This window comes from Erinaceus europaeus, chromosome 2 (genome assembly GCF_950295315.1).
Source record: "Erinaceus europaeus chromosome 2, mEriEur2.1, whole genome shotgun sequence".
NCBI classification, from domain to species: Eukaryota; Metazoa; Chordata; class Mammalia; order Eulipotyphla; family Erinaceidae; genus Erinaceus; species Erinaceus europaeus.
The window spans coordinates 187,697,836-187,716,271 of NC_080163.1; the positions used below are offsets into that span (position 1 = coordinate 187,697,836).

The following is an 18,436-nucleotide window of genomic DNA, read 5'->3' on the forward strand; positions in this document are numbered from 1 at the left end:
TACTTATTTTATATTTCCCGCCTCCCTACACTCCCTGACCCCTCCCCCATTTGTGGGTAATCTTATTCCTGTTGCAAATAACCAAAGGTTTAATGAACCCAATTGTTTTAGACTTCTTATCAGGTGTCCTGGAATAAAATAATGATAACAATGATGATGATAATTATTATTATTATTATTATTGGGAGGCCACAACAGAGAAACTCCCTGGACCCAATGGACCACTAGCCCACAGACTGTGACCCTTCCTCTGTAGCGTGCAAAGGCGCTTAGCTGTCAATCATTTCTTCGTGAACCAAAAAACATGAATAGGCACAGACACTTGCTACACTCCACAAACATCTTTTTCAAATTGTTTATTTGAACACTTTTTTTAAATATTTATTTTATTTATTTATTCCCTTTTGTTGCCCTTGTTGTTTTATTGTTGTAGTTATTATTGTTGTTGTCATTGTTGGATAGGACAGAGAGAAATGGAGAGAGGAGGGGGAGACAGAGAGGAGGAGCGAAAGACACCTGCAGACCTGCTTCACTGCCTGTGAAGCAACTCCCCTGCAGGTGGGGAGCCGGGGTTCGAACCGGGATCCTTATGCCGGTCCTTGTGCTTTGCACCACCTGCGCTTAACCCGCTGCGCTACAGCCCGACTCCCTATTTGAACACTTTTATGAAAGTGGAAAAGACATTTTGCTGAGCTTTAGGATGAAAGCCACATACAAAAATACATAAATAGTGATTAGACCAATAAATACTAAGGTCATGGCGTATAAATAAGATTTTTCGATGGAGGGGCGGGAAGCAGGTGGGCGTCAGGGTTCAGACACACAGGTCTCCACTGGCGACACAGCTCAGGTCCCAGGTGAGGAGGCGAAAGAGGTTGAAGGTGACAGAGGCTTCCAGGCAGTCCTGGGACTCCTGAGGGGTGGGGGTGGGGGGTCAGAGGCTTCCACTGAGTGGACCCCAGACAACCGGCCCTCTGCCCACAACATCTGGGCCCTCCCTGACTCCTGACCTTCTTGGGGACCTCCTGAAGCCTGTGCAGCCAGTGTTGGAGGCGGCCCCGGGGCCTGGGTCCCACGGTGGGTTGAGCAGGCACCTGTGGGCACAGCAGGTGTGAGGCAGGCCCGGCACCCAGGGCAGCTCTGGGGGACAGAGCCCACAGCCAGGACGCGGGCGCCCCACACTCACACAGGCCTGCAGCTGAGAGTGGGCGTGGCGCAGCGTGCGCAGGGGCTGCTCCAGGACGCGCCCCATGGGCGACTCTGCCAGGGCCCCCAGCACCTTCAGGCTCACTGCCAGCTCAGCCTCCAAGGCCACGGGGCGCTCCCACACCTGGGGAAGGGGCACAGAGACAGGTGAGGGCCAGGCCACAGCAGAGAGGGCTCAGCCAATGTGGTGAGGAGGAGAGAGAAGCAGGGAGCAGGGCTGGCTGGTCGCCCTGGGAGCAGGGAGCAGGGAGCAGGGAGCAGGGAGCAGGCAGGGGGCACAGGGCAGGGCTGGCCAGCTCACCTGCAGCTGCCTCAGGTCCTGGGTCCTGGGGAAGAGGCGCGAGCTGCAGCTCCAGTCCTTCAGCAAGAGCCAGTCTTCCTGGAGAGCCAGGGCAGAGCTCAGCACAGCAGCGTGGGAGGTGTGTGTGTATGTGGGGGGGGGACCCGTTCACCCTGGGGCCAGGGACCACAGAAGGTGCAGGGGACCCCAGGCAGCTTGGCAGCAGGCAGACTCACCAGGGCATCCTTGGCCCTCTTGAAGGACTGCAGCTCTTGCGGGGACAGGGACTTGAACTGGTCCAGATGGCAGCCCCTGGCATCAGGGGGGCCCCTGTGGGACTTGGGGGCAGGAGCTGCCCCAGTGCTGGTCAGCACCATGCTCAGCAGTAGGGGCAGCAGCAGCAGCCTGGGACCCAAGGCCATGTCTGCCATGGAGGAGAGAGAGGTGAGAGGCAGAGAGAGGGTGGGACAGTGGGCGTGGGGCGAGGCCTGATGGGAGTCCTGGTGATGGGGTCCTGGTCTCTGTCAGCAGGTGTCAGTGCTCCTGTCCACTCTGGGTGTCACTTGAGTCTCCCACTCGAGTAGTCTTCTCTGGGGTCTCAGGCTCAGACTCTTCCTCTGGAGTCTCAGATGCAGCTGTTGTGTTGTGTGTGTGAAGTTGAGGTTGGTGTGGGGTCCAGTGCTGAACCCCATGGTTTTATCCTGCAGAGATGGGCAACCCAGGCTGATGTAGGAAAAGTGGAACCCAGTCAGTCAGTGCAGAGGTGTCCCCAGCCAGCAGGGGAGCCCCAGGCTGGGAGAGGCCAGAGTGGGTGTGGCTTGGGCTCAGGGAGCAGCAGGTGAGAGAGAAACTGACAGGCCTGTGCTCACCTGCAGGAGGGGGCTGGGCAGAGGCTTTTTTTTCTCTCTCTCTCCCTTCCATCTCAGTTTCTCTCTTCAAATAATTAAATAAATAGATATTTTAAAAGAGTCTTTATTAAAAAAAAAAAAAAAGCATATCTATATCTGTAACCTTAGGAGAACTACTAGAGTTTCCAGTGGAGCAAATGGGGACACAGAACTCTGGTGGTGGGAACGGTAATTTTATAAATCAATATTAAATCTAATAACATTTTTACTTATCAATAAATAAATAAAGCATAGATTCTGAAGCTAAAGGTTCAGTTAGGAAAGAGGCGAGCACTTAGATTCAAAAATTGCCAGTATGTTGACTGGGGAAAAAAAAAACTTTTTTTAAAAAAAAATCTATGTGTGTGACTATTAGACACAAACCATTTGTTATGGCCAATCTGTGAGCTGGGGAGACAGCATAAAGGTTATGTAAAACTTTCATTTCTGAGGCTCTGTGGTCTCAGGTTCAATCCTTAGCACCACCATAAGCCAAAACGGAGCAGTGCTCTGGTCTTGCATATCTATCTACATAACTGTCTGTCTGTTATCTACCTAGTTATCATCGATCTCTAGCTCTCATTCTCATTAAAGATAAATAAATGACTTTTTTTAAAAAAAAATAAATAACAAACTGACTCAGACGGAGCTTTATAAACACTATCTCAAATACACACCTCACTTGCAGGAGAAGTGCAACACTGTGATTGTACAGCCCAGGCAGCTGAGGCTCCAGGAGAAGGCATTTGCCTGGATACAATCATAATTGAGTAGGAGTCTCAAAAGGGACTGGGGTATACTGAGTACACCCCACACCCAACAGTTTTATCTACTGAACAATGTACCTCTAAATCACCACATAATCAACAGCCAGTGATAATGCAATAATATTTAATAACAGCAATAAATTACCATCAGAAGACAAATGAACACAGGAATGTCACACACACACACACAAAAGTACAAGCAAGATAAGTAATAGAAAGCAAATTCTGCAGTAATTAAAGAATTATGACCCTTTTATTACCCAATCCTTCAGGGCTCCCCAGTGGGGAGATACAAGAGTCACCGATTCACAGAATCTCAAAGCTGTTAAAGGTTCCAATGTGGGACATGCTGGTGGGTGGGGAGGGGAGGAAAGGACTTGGATAGAAGTAGACACTGGTCCATGGCCGCCATGGGGACAGCAAGAGGGGCCTGGCATCATGTGACTTTATACCAGCTGGCTTCTGGGAGATTTGGGGCAATGTACCCCATGGAACCTCACTCCTTCTCAGGGCTCCTTCTGCTCCTGGGAGGTTGGCAGGAGTTTGGCATCCAGCAGAAGTCAGTGTCAGCTGTGTCCAGGACCCTTGGTGCCCACGGACTGAGACACCCTCAGTTCACTTGGGGCAGTGATGTTCCCACCTCAGAGCTCTGGGTCCCCGTGGGAGCTGCAGTCTCCTCAGAGACAAGGTCCCAGCTGAGCCACCAGCCTCAGGTCCCACGTGAGCAGGCGCAGGAGGCTGAAGATGACCTTGGCTTCATGGCACCTGGGTGAGTCCTGGCAGCAGGGAGGACAGGGAGCCAGGCTGAGCCAGCTAATCCCTCCTGAGGAACTCCCCTCTGCCCCCTCAGCTGCAGGGGCCTCCACTCCTCTTACTCTCAGGGCACCACCCTCCTCACCCCAGGCATCCCACAGTTTGGCCTGCTGCCTGGGGCTGCATTCACCTGCCTCTTTGTTTTCTGACTTCTCCTCCTTGGCCCAAGGAGCCTCCTGGAGGAGCCTGGCCTGACCAGCTCCAGCTGCAGGGGGAGCAGGAGGAGGGTAAGGAAGGTGGTGACCCCACTGTACCCTCTGACTTGGCTAGACCCTGCCAGCCACCCACCAAAGTGGGGGTGGGGTGGGGGGCGGTAAGAGGGAGTGTTAGGGCCCCAAGAAGACTTGGTTGATTGATGTCTGTCTAGCTTGCCTGTGGGTGTGCACTGCTCAAGGCCCCCAGGGCACTGAGCTGGGAAGAGGTGCAGGACTCCAGGGAAAGGGGACACTCACACAGGCTGCCAGGTCCCTCCCAGCAGCAACCAGCAGGTCCAGGGTGGGGCCAGCACCAGGGACAGGCCCCAAGCTCCTCAGGCTGCTGATCACGGCCTGGGTGTCCACGATGTCTCGGGCCACCAGGAGCAGACGTGCACAGGACTGAGGACACAGCAGGGTCAGGACCCCAGTCCAGGCCCAGTGCCCTCTCCTCTGCCCCTGCCAGGGGCTGGGCTCACCGAGGGTGGCGGAGGCATCCTCCTGGGCCTGAAGGAGCAGTTCTGGGGCCTCCAGCTCAGAGTCTCTTCCTCCTGGGGAAAGGGGTCTGGCTGGTGAGGGGGTGCTCTACACACACACACACACACACACACACACACACACACACACACCCTGAATTGCAGGCAAATCTGGGAGCTGGAGGGGGTGTGGCTGGCAGGAGGCTGAGTGCAGGCCGTGTCCTGAACCCAGAGCCTGCCCACATCAGGGGGCAGGTGCACCTGTGCACATGAGGTGCACCTGTGCTCATCCTGCCAGGCCCTGTGCCTCCCCGACATGGGGCCAGCCTGCCTAGAGGGGGCGCCCTTCATGAAGGCAGCTGAGGTGGATGGTGGGGTGTCCTGGTCAGCATTCTGACCCAGGGAGAGACAGAGAGATTCCCAGCTGGATGCTGGCACTCAGGGCTCCTGGGGGAGGAGCAGAGGCCCCCACACCCAGCTGTCCAGGATCCCAGGTGGCTGTGGGCAGGTGGTCTGAGCCGCACTCACATAGTGGTCCCTCAGAGCCTTGACCTCCAGCAGCACCGTGGGGTCCAGAGAGCTGTAGTGAGACAGCAGGCAGTGCCTGGGAGGCTGCTGGCCAGGCTGGGCCACAGCGTCCACTGCCACCAGGACCCACAGTCCTGCAGCGGCCACCACTGCTCTGCTCCTCGCACCCAGGACACCCATCTCTGTTCCTGTGAGAGACCAGGGGGTCAGAGAGGTCAGACCAGGCCCCCCCACACACTGCAGCCCTGCTTCTGCAGAGACTCCATGGGGTCTGCTGACAGGAGCTGGCACTGAGCTCCCCCCCCACTGGCCCAAAGTGGGAGTGGGTGGGGGTGGGGGAGGGGTAAGAGGGAGTTTTAGGGCCCCAAGGAGACTTGATTGATGTCTGTCACTGGCCCAGAGCCCCCCTCCCTCTCCAGGTGCCCCCTTCCTCCTCACCTGCAGTGTGACCCCCAGGGCTCTCTCTGCAGCAGGCTCTGCTCCCTCTGTCCCCTGCCAGGTGCCCTGAGTGGAGTCCTGGTGCCCAGTGCTACCTGCAGCCTCCATGGTGCTTTTATCTGTGTGGGGCTGTGAGGGCTTGGGTTATGAGGCTGCGGGGCAGTGGGCTGGGAGGCTGCCCACTCCAGGGATCCTTTCCCAACGTCAGCGCTGGACAGCGGCCACCAGGTCAGCAAGTGAGGACTTTACCCACTGTGGACACTGCTGGTTGGGCACCCAGCCCAACACCCAGCACTCTGTTCCCAGTCTTTTTCTGATCTCTTCCCAGTCTTCCTCCTGTCTTTCTTATATTCTTCCCAGTTTCCTTATCTGTGCTATATAATAATAAGTGGTCTTACAGTGAGCTCAGTTTGGATGGGGTTTGTCTAAGTAATCAGTGCATATCTACCATTCTATTTAATTTAAAAAATCATTTTTGATAGAGAAAGCCTTAGTGGCAGAGAGAGAGAGACTGCCACATCTTTCTTCCTTCATTTTGATGCAGTGTTGGGTTTGAACCTGTGAAAAGTGTATGAGCCATTTCACTGGGCCTTCATTTAATTTTTATAAAGAAATTACAAGGGATGTTCTAATATTTACTTTCACTTTATTGTGGAAACTGGAGATACAGTAAAAGTGAATGGACTATAATACAATAGAGGCCCAAGAGGTGGCAGAGGAAGTATTTGAATTTAGCCCTTGTCCAGCATGCTTCTCAATTTCTGATTTAACATCTCCTCATCTGTCTTCATCTAATTTCCTCTTCCCTCTATATATGCTTTCGTGTGTGTGTGTGTGTATCTTTCTTTTTTTTTTCCTTTTTAAAATTTTTAAATTTATTTTCCCTTTTGTTGCCCTTGTTTTTTATTGTTGTTATAGTTATCATTGTTACTGTTATTGATATCTTCATTGTTAGATAGGACAGAGAGAAATGGAGAGAGGAAGGGAAGACAGAGAGGGGGAGGGAAAGATAGACACCTGCAGACCTGCTTTACTGCCTGCAGGTGGGGAGCCGGGGCTCGAACCAGGATCCTTATGTGGTCCTCGCACTTAACCTGCTGAGCTACCACCCGACTCCCTGTATCTTTCTTTTCTTTCTCGCCTTCTGTTTCTGTTTCTTTCCCTACCTCTGTCTAATACCATGTGCCATTCTTCTTTCTTCCAAATGTCAAAGTCAGAGTTCCTCTAGCTTCGTCATTCTGTTTTAAAATTTAAAATAAAATCAACTTATTGTTACCTCACAAAATTATCAATGCAGGCTCCTTGAACAAAGCTTGAAAAATACACAAAAACATGAAGGAGGAATCAAAAATGCACTTATAATGTCACTACCATCTCTCCACCCCTCCAATTCCACTTCTGAAACAATTCTTGCAATTTTTAGAAAATTTTTAAGTTTATGTTTTCTGATGTCCCAAGTCCACAATCATTGTTAAGTTGAGTTAATTCCTAAGCATACAGTTATTAAGTCTTTTTTTTTTAAAAAAAACACTTTCTTTTTATTTTAAGAATGTATTTATTCATGAGAAAGGAGACAGAGAAAGAGCCAGACATCACTCTGGTACATGTATTGCCAGGGATTGAACTTGGGACCTCATGGTTGAGAATCCAATGCTTTATCCACTACGCCACCTCCCGGACCACAGTTATTAAGTCTTAAATCCCACTTCCTAGATGTGATTCTTTTTGGCAATTTAGATGCAATCTTTTTGCTTTTAGTTTTTCATGTTAATAGTGATTCCTCCCAAGGTAGAGCCAGATCGTGTTCCTTTTGATTGCCTTCTTTTTCTGTCTTGTCATTATCTCTCACTTGAATTTCCCACCATCTTTATATATATTGTATCAATTAATGCCTCAATAGGAAAGAGATGACCAGTCTGTCGAGGATAACTATTGCATAACAGCTGTCTGTTCAAGTAATTAAAAGGTTGGCTTAATACCAGGAGTGTTTCCAAAGGGACCTTTTGGTGAAGGGGGAAGAGAAGGAACAGCGCTAGGTCTGGGATGGAGAGAAAGGTCTGTTAATCTTGAATTCGAAGGAAGGAGAGAGGGAAAGAAGTGGTTACCAGAGTCCTCCACAGGGGCTGAGGACATTAACAAGAAGCAGTAGCCTTGCAGGGAGGAAGTCTGAATAAATACTCTGACCCCAGTCTCCTCCCCTCTCCTAGGCCTTGCTCCTAGACTTTCCATAGAGTTCAAAGGTCGCTCTCCTGGGGCCTTATGCGAGTGGAGAAACAGGAAGAGTAGACCTGGGAGAGTATCCCACATATTCTGCTAAGACTTCCATTCTAAAAAGGTCATTTAATGACCATCCCTGGGCTGGTGGGCAGTGATGTTAATTTCAGTGTTTTATTCAGTGTGGTTCTCAAGCCTGGGGAGAGGAAGGGAGCTGTTTTCCCATTCTCTTTACATTCTTAAGCTTTTGATGTGAACAATGGCAGGCTTAGGAGACAGCACAATTGTGAATGCAAAAGACTTTCATGCCAGAGGCTCTGAGGCAGCAGGTTCAGTCCTCAGCTAAACCTGGTTGGTGCTCTGGTCTCTTTCTTTGTGGGTCTCTTCCTCTTTGTATCTCTTTTTCATTGAAATAAATTATTAAATATTAAAATGTTGAACATTCAACTCATCAAGTTAAACTAGACCTGCAGAGTGAAGTTGATTTATATGTATCAACATGGGAAAATATATTAATACACATGTTGAGGGTACTCACACATGCAAAAGTGATTCAGTGGAGAAGAAAAATACCATGGTTCAACAAATAATGCTAGAGCAACTGGATAGCCAGAGGCAAAAACATGATCCTTGAACAAACTCTCATGTCTAAAATAAAAATCACCTTGAAACATGTCATGAACTTAACTTTTCATTTGTAATATTATAAAGCTATGAAGTCTTTAGAGAAAAGTATGGAAACAGTTCCTGAGATCTAGGGCTAGGCAGAGTTCTAACAATGTGACACCTAGTATTCAACCCATCAGAAAAAAGTGGAACAAGTGAACTTGATTGAAAACAAACAACAACAACAAAAATTTTTTTTTTGCACAGTAAAAGAAGTTACTTATCTGACAAAAAACTGATATCTAGAATATAAAACCTTCAAAACGCAACAGTAAAATCTCAACACCACTGGAAAATGGGCAAAAGACATGTCACCAAAAAAGAATGCACAGATGAGAAGTCAGCCCATGGAAAGATGTTTCACAACATCTTCCATTATAGACAAAACAGAAAGTGCAAATTAAAACTTCTATGAGAGTGACTAGAGAAATGGCTCAACTGGGAGAGTGTTCGGTTTGTATGTTTGAGGTTCCCAGTCCAATTCCCAGCACCACATGGACTGGAATGTGTTCTGGATTCTTTATCTATCTCATCTGAGATTCTTTTATGCAGTCAATAAAATAAATCTTAACAAACAAACAAACAAACAAAAAACCAGAACACATACACAATGAGATACCAGAATGGCTAAGATAAAAAAAAGTGACAACATCAAATGTTTATGTGGATGCAGAGAAATTGGATCACTCATGCACTGCTGGTATGAATGTAAAATGGCCTGCCTTTGGAAAATGCTTTTTCAGTTTCTTAAGGAAAAAACAAAAGCTAAGCATGCAACTGTAATGTGTTCTAGCAAGTGTACAACTAAGCATTTTTTCCCAGAGAAATAAAGACCCATGTCAATACAAAATCATCTTTGTCAGTGTTTATTTAGTACAGAGTCAAAGCCTGCCAACAACCCACATGTCCTTTAACAAGTGACAGTTCAACTGTGGAGCATAATATCATGGAATAACATATAACAGTTAAAAATGATAATAATGGGGAGTCAGGTGGTGCAAAGTGCAAGGACCGGTGTAAGGATTCTGGTTCGAGCCCCCTGGACCCCCACCTGCAGGGGAGTCGCTTCACAGGCGGTGAAGCAGGTCTGCAGGTGTCTATCTTTCTCTCCCCCTCTCTGTCTTCTCCTCCTCTCTCTATTTCTCTCTGTCCTATCTGACAATGACGACATCAATAACTACAACAACAACACAAACAAAAACAAAACAAGGGCAACAAAAGGGAATAAATAAATAAATATTTTAAAATAGTAATAATATTGAACTCCTGGTACACACAACTCTCTGGTTAATTTTTCAGAGAATTTGCTGAGTAGAAAAAGACTGTTGCTAAAAAAAAGAAAATGAAAATGACTGTTGCCTAAGTTTGCAGATTGTATGATTCTATGTATACAATGCTCTCGAAATGACAGACTAGTAGACATAAGAAGAGATTAGTGGTGCCAGGAGTTAAGGAGGGAACCAGAGTGGAACTGTGTGGCTGTGAAAATGGCAACTAACAAATAAGTAAGTCAGTAAATAAATAAATGAAAGGGCAACTGAATGAATGTCTGTGGTGATGGAAGTTTCTACTTCTTTTTTTAACATTTCTTTATTGGGGAATTAATGTTTTTATTTATTTATTTATTTATTTATAAATTTTATTTATTTATTTTCCCTTTTGTTGCCTTGTCTTTTTTTATTGTTGTTGTGGTTATTATTGTTGTCGTTATTGATGTGGTTGTTATTGGATAGGACAGAGAGAAATGGAGAGAGGAGGGGAAGACAGAGGGGGGAGAGAAAGATAGACACCTGCAGACCTGCTTCACCGCCTGTGAAGCGACTCCCCTGCAGGTGGGGAGCTGGGGGCTGGAACCCAGATCCTTACGCCAGTCCTTGCGCTTTGCGCCACCTGCGCTTAACCCACTGCGCTACTGCCCGACTCCCTATTTATTTTTTTATTAAAGATTTTATTTATTTATTTACAGATTTTATTTATTTATTATTTATTTCTTTATTGGGGAATTAATGTTTTACATTCAACAGTAAATACAATAGTTTGTACATGAGTAACATTTCTCAGTTTTCTATATAACAATACAACCACTGCTAGGTCCTCTGTCATCCTTCTTGGATCTGTATTCTCCCCACCCACCCACCCCAGAGTCTTTTACTTTGGTGCACTACACCAGAAGTTTCTAGTTCTTAACAGTATCATCCAATATCAAGACTATGATACTGTAATATCATTTTTGCAAGATGTTACCATAGGTGAAAACTGGGTACCAGATACACAAACTCTCTTTGTATTATTTTTTTCAACTGTATGAGAATCATCAACTATTGCAAAATTAAATATATATACATGTTACACATATAATACAAACACTTTTTTCTTGGAGGAGTGGGCTCTATCTAGGTACATATATCAATAATATAGTATCAGGCTAGGGAGGTAGCATAATGGTTATGCAAATGACTTTTGCCGGAGACTCTAATGTCACAAGTTTAATCCCCAGCACCACCATAAGCCAGAGCTGAGCAGTGCTCTGCTCTCTCTTTTCTCTGTGTGTATCTTTCTCTCTGTATCTCTCCCATAAAAATAAATAATAAGTGAAGGGAGTATCTATGGAGAGGACAAAAGAACTGAGAGAATTATCATTATTATATGTAGCTATAGCAACTTAATTTTTTAAAAATTTATTTACTTATTTCCTTTTGTTGCCCTTATTGTTTTATTGTTGTAGTTATTATTGTGTCATTGTTGTTGGATAGGACAGAGAGAAATGGAGAGAGGAGGTGAAGACAGAGAAGGGGAGAGAAAGATAGACACCTGCAGACCTGTGAAGCAACTCCCCTGCAGGTGGGGAGCCAGGGCTCCAACAGGGATCCTTACACCGGTCCTTGAGCTTTGCGCCACATGCGCTTAACCTGCTGCACTACCACCAGACTCCCTGTCAACTTAATTTTAACAGGAAACCCTAGTACCAGAGTGATTAAAAGGCAACAAACTCACTGGATGTGAAGAAAATGCTAAATAAGTAACATCTTTATAACCATCAGAGAAACAGCACCTATTATAACAGACTAAGAAAATCAGAGAGACAGTTTGTTAAGGATCTGGGTGAGAGAAATGGAAAATGAGACAAAAGGAAAGCTAAGAAATGGACAGGCATGTCTGAAGGATGAGTAATAGAGCAAGGAAACCCCCCTGGGAAGCCCTCTCTGGCACCTGTTGCTTCCAAGAGAAGGAAAAGGTGGCTTCCATCCATTCCTAGAGAGCAAAGGGGGGAGCCCAGTGCATCAGAAAAGACAAACAAATGAAGGGAAAACAGACAGGAGCTACTGGCTGGAAACAGAGTGCTGGGTGAGGGCCAGGTCAGCAGTGTCCACATTGGGTAAAGTCCTCACCTGCTGACCCAGTGGCTGCTGTCCAGCACTGACGTTGGGAAAGTATCCCCGGAGTGGGCAGCTCCCCATCTGTATCCCCCTAGCCCGGCATGGATAAAAGTGTCATGGGAGCTTTAGGTAGCACTGGGCACCAGGACTCCACTCAGGGCACCTGGCAGGGGACAGAGGGAGCTGGGCCTGCTGCAGAGAGAGCCCTGGGGGTCACACTGCAGGTGAGGAGGAAGGGGGCACCTGGAGAGGGAGGGGGGCTCTGGGCCAGTGACAGACATCAACCAAGTCTCCTTGGGGCCCTAAAACTCCCTCTTACCCCTCCCCCACCCCCACCCACTCCCACTTTGGGCCAGTGGGGGGGGAGCTCAGTGCCAGCTCCTGTCAGCAGACCCCATGGAGTCTCTGCAGAAGCAGGGCTGCAGTGTGTGGGGGGGCCTGGTCTGACCTCTCTGACCCCCTGGTCTCTCACAGGAACAGAGATGGGTGTCCTGGGTGCGAGGAGCAGAGCAGTGGTGGCCGCTGCAGGACTGTGGGTCCTGGTGGCAGTGGACGCTGTGGCCCAGCCTGGCCAGCAGCCTCCCAGGCACTGCCTGCTGTCTCACTACAGCTCTCTGGACCCCACGGTGCTGCTGGAGGTCAAGGCTCTGAGGGACCACTATGTGAGTGCGGCTCAGACCACCTGCCCACAGCCACCTGGGATCCTGGACAGCTGGGTGTGGGGGCCTCTGCTCCTCCCCCAGGAGCCCTGAGTGCCAGCATCCAGCTGGGAATCTCTCTGTCTCTCCCTGGGTCAGAATGCTGACCAGGACACCCCACCATCCACCTCAGCTGCCTTCATGAAGGGCGCCCCCTCTAGGCAGGCTGGCCCCATGTCGGGGAGGCACAGGGCCTGGCAGGATGAGCACAGGTGCACCTCATGTGCACAGGTGCACCTGCCCCCTGATGTGGGCAGGCTCTGGGTTCAGGACACGGCCTGCACTCAGCCTCCTGCCAGCCACACCCCCTCCAGCTCCCAGATTTGCCTGCAATTCAGGGTGTGTGTGTGTGTGTGTGTGTGTGTGTGTGTGTGTGTAGAGCACCCCCTCACCAGCCAGACCCCTTTCCCCAGGAGGAAGAGACTCTGAGCTGGAGGCCCCAGAACTGCTCCTTCAGGCCCAGGAGGATGCCTCCGCCACCCTCGGTGAGCCCAGCCCCTGGCAGGGGCAGAGGAAAGGGCACTGGGCCTGGACTGGGGTCCTGACCCTGCTGTGTCCTCAGTCCTGTGCACGTCTGCTCCTGGTGGCCCGAGACATCGTGGACACCCAGGCCGTGATCAGCAGCCTGAGGAGCTTGGGGCCTGTCCCTGGTGCTGGCCCCACCCTGGACCTGCTGGTTGCTGCTGGGAGGGACCTGGCAGCCTGTGTGAGTGTCCCCTTTCCCTGGAGTCCTGCACCTCTTCCCAGCTCAGTGCCCTGGGGGCCTTGAGCAGTGCACACCCACAGGCAAGCTAGACAGACATCAATCAACCAAGTCTTCTTGGGGCCCTAACACTCCCTCTTACCGCCCCCCACCCCACCCCCACTTTGGTGGGTGGCTGGCAGGGTCTAGCCAAGTCAGAGGGTACAGTGGGGTCACCACCTTCCTTACCCTCCTCCTGCTCCCCCTGCAGCTGGAGCTGGTCAGGCCAGGCTCCTCCAGGAGGCTCCTTGGGCCAAGGAGGAGAAGTCAGAAAACAAAGAGGCAGGTGAATGCAGCCCCAGGCAGCAGGCCAAACTGTGGGATGCCTGGGGTGAGGAGGGTGGTGCCCTGAGAGTAAGAGGAGTGGAGGCCCCTGCAGCTGAGGGGGCAGAGGGGAGTTCCTCAGGAGGAATTAGCTGGCTCAGCCTGGCTCCCTGTCCTCCCTGCTGCCAGGACTCACCCAGGTGCCATGAAGCCAAGGTCATCTTCAGCCTCCTGCGCCTGCTCACGTGGGACCTGAGGCTGGTGGCTCAGCTGGGACCTTGTCTCTGAGGAGACTGCAGCTCCCACGGGGACCCAGAGCTCTGAGGTGGGAACATCACTGCCCCAAGTGAACTGAGGGTGTCTCAGTCCGTGGGCACCAAGGGTCCTGGACACAGCTGACACTGACTTCTGCTGGATGCCAAACTCCTGCCAACCTCCCAGGAGCAGAAGGAGCCCTGAGAAGGAGTGAGGTTCCATGGGGTACATTGCCCCAAATCTCCCAGAAGCCAGCTGGTATAAAGTCACATGATGCCAGGCCCCTCTTGCTGTCCCCATGGGCGGCCATGGACCAGTGTCTACTTCTATCCAAGATGCCTCCCCCTGACAAGTCCCATACCCTGACTGGAACTTCTAGCAGCTTGGAGAGTCTATGAAGCAGTGACTCTTGGATTCTTCTTTCTGAGGGACTTTGTATTAGAAGATGTGAAAGTTGTTGCTACAATATTTTTGGATTCTGTTACTTAAATCGTGTGTGTGTGTGTGTGTGTGTGTGTGTGTTCCTTGTGCATATTGTATCCTCGTGCTCATTTATGTAAATTATTAAATATAATCACCTCTACATCCATGGTTTGCCGTGTGATCAATTTGAAGTGCACTGGTCATCATATAAATAGAATGCTAGGGAAACCACTGACCTAGGTGTCAGTTCTCTTCCTTGCACTTAGTTATGCTGTAACTCCAGGCAGATTACTTCTCTCTGAGCCTCACTTTTCTTCTTCCTTTAGTGGTTTTATTATACTTCTCATGCAAATGAAGAATGAAACTGAAAATGCCCATCAAGTGAGTCACAGTTGGATCGTGATAAATGAATTCCGCTAAGTGGTGACACACACATGAACACACAAATAGTTACAGCCCCCCCCAAAAAAAAAAAATCTCTGTGTTGAACATCTTTGTATCTGATTGCTCCCTCTCTTTCCCAAAAGCACAGAGTATGGATCAGCACTAGGTTTGAACCTTCCCCCCTTTAGCTTCAGAGCCTGCACTCTCAGCTCTTCCATTGAACTGCCTTGGTGGGAAGATCAGGTGTGGCCAGCATATGTGTGATATTGTACATCTGTTTCCAAAAGTTACAGCTGGTGCAATGTCTCTTCCCCAGTTCAGGTCTATTCAAGGGATTCAAACAGGCCAGTGCAATGGCAGATGACTTGGGGACACAGCTCTTCCTGGTTTTGAGACATCTTGATGGATCAGAGCTCAAAGATTTTCCAACTGAGGACTTGTGTCCACTGGCTTTCTGGAATGATAGTGGTGGGGAGGGGAGGAGGACCAAACAACAGATCAATTCTTACTCCTGAAAATTAATTCTCTGGGTTCAGGAGAAGAGACTGGTGAATAAAGGGATCATTCTCAGGGCATCAGGCACAACTTAAAACAGTCCTCCCCTCACCACTTACTTGAGCTGTGACCTTGGGCAGACCTCTTAACTGAGCTACCACCCAACAGTTTACTGTTTATTTGAAGTGTACTCAAAACACAGCATACACTGGTTTCACCACAGAAGTCCTATAGCAGACCAGGGACAAGTCTACATACCTGGGCTTGATACAAACTTTCCCACAACTGGGGGGGGGGGGTGTCTTTGCCTTTTCAGGGACTTTTCCTTTGCTTAGAAGGTTCCTCCTCAGATGTTCATCTGCTCCTTCCCTCAAACCCTTGAGGACTTGGATCCAATGTCATCCCTTGGAGCCTTCATTTAACGCAAATTTCCTGCTGCTGTCAGTTGTCATTGATGCTTGGCGTTGACCCTTGTTACTTGCCTGAATGATTACACACGAAATATTTATCACCTTCACCCCCATTCCTGTTATTCTTCTATAGTTAACTTCTCCAAGAAGTATTATTTACTGGTTTCATTTATAAGATTTTTCATTATTTATATGGGGGAGGGAAACATCCATCATTCCGGCACATGCAACACTTTGCCAAACTTGGAAATACATGCTTGCAAGTCTAGTATTCTAGCTACTAAGTCATCTCATGGCTTCAGTTTTGTGAAGATTTTATTTTCTTTGTTTGTTCATTTATTTTGATAGAACAGAGAGAAATTGAAAGGGGAAGGAGCTATAGAAAGAAATAGAGATGCCTATAGCAATGCTGGTGAAACTTACCCCATGCAGGTAGTTGCCAGGGACTTGAACCTGGGTTTTTGTGGAAGGTAACATGTGTGGTCAGCCAGGTGCACCACGGTCCAGCCCCTCTGGATTCATTTGTAATTTCCTATTCCTGGCACCCTGAGCAGTGCTCAACATAATTCATTAAGAAAAAAAAACAGTGGTCCAGGAGGTGGCACAGTGGATAAAGCATCGGACTCTCAAGCACAAGGCCCTAGTTCTATCCCCGGCAGCACATGTACCAGAGTGATGTCTGGTTCTTTCTCTCTCCTCCTATCTTTCTCATTAATAAATAAAATCTTTTTAAAAAAGAAAAGAAAAGAAAACAGATGGAGAATGAGTGGAGTGTGTCAAAGACAAAATGATATTTTATGCATTGGATTCCTAGCCATACATACCCCAGTTACTTAGCAAGATAGCTTTACACCTGTGTGCTTATGTGTGTGGACAACTGAAGATGAAAGGTCAGGCTGTCTTCTCCCTCATTCTTTCCTCTGATACAGGCAAAGAAGAGTGAACTCCTTCTCTAAAACCTGGAAGATTCCCTGTTCATTTTTTTTGAAGTACCAAACTTTCCCTCAGGGTTATTTCCCACCTATCAACAAACTCCATCTATGTTGATCTTCATGGAGGTACCTACGGTGCCTTTTTTCATATCTCATTGCACTAGCTCATCCTGCACAAAGGGGAGTCCCTCAGTCTCCCCTTACCAACTCTGAATCTATACCATAGGGACACTGCAAACCCAGCCTAAGGACTCCTCTGCCCAGCCCCTCCTGCAGGTGAGCACAGGCCTGTCAGTTTCTCTCTCACCTGCTGCTCCCTGAGCCCAAGCCACACCCACTCTGGCCTCTCCCAGCCTGGGGCTCCCCTACTGGCTGGGGACACCTCTGCACTGACTGACTGGGTTCCACTTTTCCTACATCAGCCTGGGTTGCCCATCTCTGCAGGATAAAACCATGGGGTTCAGCACTGGACCCCACACCAACCTCAACTTCACACACACAACACAACAGCTGCATCTGAGACTCCAGAGGAAGAGTCTGAGCCTGAGACCCCAGAGAAGACTACTCGAGTGGGAGACTCAAGTGACACCCAGAGTGGACAGGAGCACTGACACCTGCTGACAGAGACCAGGACCCCATCACCAGGACTCCCATCAGGCCTCGCCCCACGCCCACTGTCCCACCCTCTCTCTGCCTCTCACCTCTCTCTCCTCCATGGCAGACATGGCCTTGGGTCCCAGGCTGCTGCTGCTGCCCCTACTGCTGAGCATGGTGCTGACCAGCACTGGGGCAGCTCCTGCCCCCAAGTCCCACAGGGGCCCCCCTGATGCCAGGGGCTGCCATCTGGACCAGTTCAAGTCCCTGTCCCCGCAAGAGCTGCAGTCCTTCAAGAGGGCCAAGGATGCCCTGGTGAGTCTGCCTGCTGCCAAGCTGCCTGGGGTCCCCTGCACCTTCTGTGGTCCCTGGCCCCAGGGTGAACGGTCCCCCCCCACACACATACACACACACCTCCCACGCTGCTGTGCTGAGCTCTGCCCTGGCTCTCCAGGAAGACTGGCTCTTGCTGAAGGACTGGAGCTGCAGCTCGCGCCTCTTCCCCAGGACCCAGGACCTGAGGCAGCTGCAGGTGAGCTGGCCAGCCCTGCCCTGTGCCCCCTGCCTGCTCCCTGCTCCCTGCTCCCTGCTCCCTGCTCCCAGGGCCACCAGCCAGCCCTGCTCCCTGCTTCTCTCTCCTCCTCACCACATTGGCTGAGCCCTCTCTGCTGTGGCCTGGCCCTCACCTGTCTCTGTGCCCCTTCCCCAGGTGTGGGAGCGCCCCGTGGCCTTGGAGGCTGAGCTGGCAGTGAGCCTGAAGGTGCTGGGGGCCCTGGCAGAGTCGCCCATGGGGCGCGTCCTGGAGCAGCCCCTGCGCACGCTGCACCACGCCCACTCTCAGCTGCAGGCCTGTGTGAGTGTGGGGCGCCCGGGCCCTGGCTGTGGGTTCTGTCCCAAGAGCTGCCCTGGGTGCCGGGCCTGCCTCACACCTGCTGTGCCCACAGGTGCCTGCTCAACCCACCGTGGGACCCAGGCCCCGGGGCCGCCTCCAACACTGGCTGCACAGGCTTCAGGAGGCCCCCAAGAAGGTCAGGAGTCAGGGAGGGCCCAGATGTTGTGGGCAGAGGGCCGGTTGCCTGGGGTCCACTCAGTGGAAGCCTCTGACCCCCCCACCCCCACCCCTCAGGAGTCCCAGGGCTGCCTGGAAGCCTCTGTCACCTTCAACCTCTTTCGCCTCCTCACCTGGGACCTGAGCTGTGTCGCCAGTGGAGACCTGTGTGTCTGAACCCTGACGCCCACCTACCTCCCGCCCCTCCGTCGAAAATATTATTTAAGCTCCAAAATTTTTATTTTATTACCTTCAAGTCATTATCAATATATTTATTCATATGATGTTCACCTTAATATGTTTATTTTTCTACTTTTTATACAAATGCACAAGTAAAGAATTTAT

General features: G+C 49.9%; 4 protein-coding genes across 4 annotated transcripts; 2 read left to right on the forward strand and 2 right to left on the reverse strand.

Annotated features, from left to right (window-relative positions):
- Nucleotides 1-814: 814 nt before the first annotated feature.
- Nucleotides 815-1,908, reverse strand: LOC103114326 (interferon lambda-3-like). The gene is made up of 5 exons (XM_016188529.1): nucleotides 1,723-1,908; nucleotides 1,508-1,585; nucleotides 1,187-1,330; nucleotides 1,011-1,094; nucleotides 815-910 (listed from the first exon to the last, which is right to left on the reverse strand). The coding sequence occupies exons 1-5, from the start codon at nucleotides 1,906-1,908 to the stop codon at nucleotides 815-817; spliced, it is 588 nt and encodes a 195-aa protein (XP_016044015.1).
- Nucleotides 1,909-3,817: 1,909 nt separating this feature from the next.
- LOC103114353 (interferon lambda-4-like) lies at nucleotides 3,818-5,697 on the reverse strand. Its single transcript, XM_007524024.1, has 6 exons — nucleotides 5,685-5,697; nucleotides 5,152-5,339; nucleotides 4,627-4,698; nucleotides 4,406-4,549; nucleotides 4,084-4,158; nucleotides 3,818-3,916 (listed from the first exon to the last, which is right to left on the reverse strand). The coding sequence occupies exons 1-6, from the start codon at nucleotides 5,695-5,697 to the stop codon at nucleotides 3,818-3,820; spliced, it is 591 nt and encodes a 196-aa protein (XP_007524086.1).
- A 6,250-nt stretch (nucleotides 5,698-11,947) lies between these two features.
- Nucleotides 11,948-13,838, forward strand: LOC103114354 (interferon lambda-4-like). The gene is made up of 6 exons (XM_007524025.1): nucleotides 11,948-11,975; nucleotides 12,321-12,508; nucleotides 12,958-13,029; nucleotides 13,107-13,250; nucleotides 13,498-13,572; nucleotides 13,740-13,838. Exons 1-6 carry the CDS (start codon nucleotides 11,948-11,950, stop codon nucleotides 13,836-13,838), a joined length of 606 nt encoding a protein of 201 aa, XP_007524087.1.
- Nucleotides 13,839-17,172: 3,334 nt separating this feature from the next.
- LOC103114327 (interferon lambda-3-like) lies at nucleotides 17,173-18,268 on the forward strand. Its single transcript, XM_060186482.1, has 5 exons — nucleotides 17,173-17,358; nucleotides 17,498-17,575; nucleotides 17,753-17,896; nucleotides 17,988-18,071; nucleotides 18,173-18,268. Exons 1-5 carry the CDS (start codon nucleotides 17,173-17,175, stop codon nucleotides 18,266-18,268), a joined length of 588 nt encoding a protein of 195 aa, XP_060042465.1.
- The last annotated feature ends 168 nt before the right edge of the window (nucleotides 18,269-18,436 follow it).

Coding starts and splice junctions, on each gene's coding strand:
- LOC103114354 (XM_007524025.1), top strand. CDS start 11,948: ATGGATAAAAGTGTCATGGGAGCTTTAG. Junction 13,251..13,497: donor GGAGGGACCTGGCAGCCTGT/GTGAGTGTCCCC, acceptor CTCCCCCTGCAG/CTGGAGCTGGTCAGGCCAGG. Junction 13,573..13,739: donor GTCAGAAAACAAAGAGGCAG/GTGAATGCAGCC, acceptor CCCTGCTGCCAG/GACTCACCCAGGTGCCATGA.
- LOC103114326 (XM_016188529.1), bottom strand. CDS start 1,908: ATGGCCTTGGGTCCCAGGCTGCTGCTGCTGCCCCTACTGCTGAGCATG. Junction 1,586..1,722: donor AGAGGGCCAAGGATGCCCTG/GTGAGTCTGCCT, acceptor CTGGCTCTCCAG/GAAGACTGGCTCTTGCTGAA. Junction 1,095..1,186: donor ACTCTCAGCTGCAGGCCTGT/GTGAGTGTGGGG, acceptor CTGTGCCCACAG/GTGCCTGCTCAACCCACCGT.
- LOC103114353 (XM_007524024.1), bottom strand. Junction 4,550..4,626: donor GGATGCCTCCGCCACCCTCG/GTGAGCCCAGCC, acceptor CTGTGTCCTCAG/TCCTGTGCACGTCTGCTCCT. Junction 3,917..4,083: donor GTCAGAAAACAAAGAGGCAG/GTGAATGCAGCC, acceptor CCCTGCTGCCAG/GACTCACCCAGGTGCCATGA.
- LOC103114327 (XM_060186482.1), top strand. CDS start 17,173: ATGGCCTTGGGTCCCAGGCTGCTGCTGCTGCCCCTACTGCTGAGCATG. Junction 17,897..17,987: donor ACTCTCAGCTGCAGGCCTGT/GTGAGTGTGGGG, acceptor CTGTGCCCACAG/GTGCCTGCTCAACCCACCGT. Junction 18,072..18,172: donor TTCAGGAGGCCCCCAAGAAG/GTCAGGAGTCAG, acceptor ACCCCTCAGGAG/TCCCAGGGCTGCCTGGAAGC.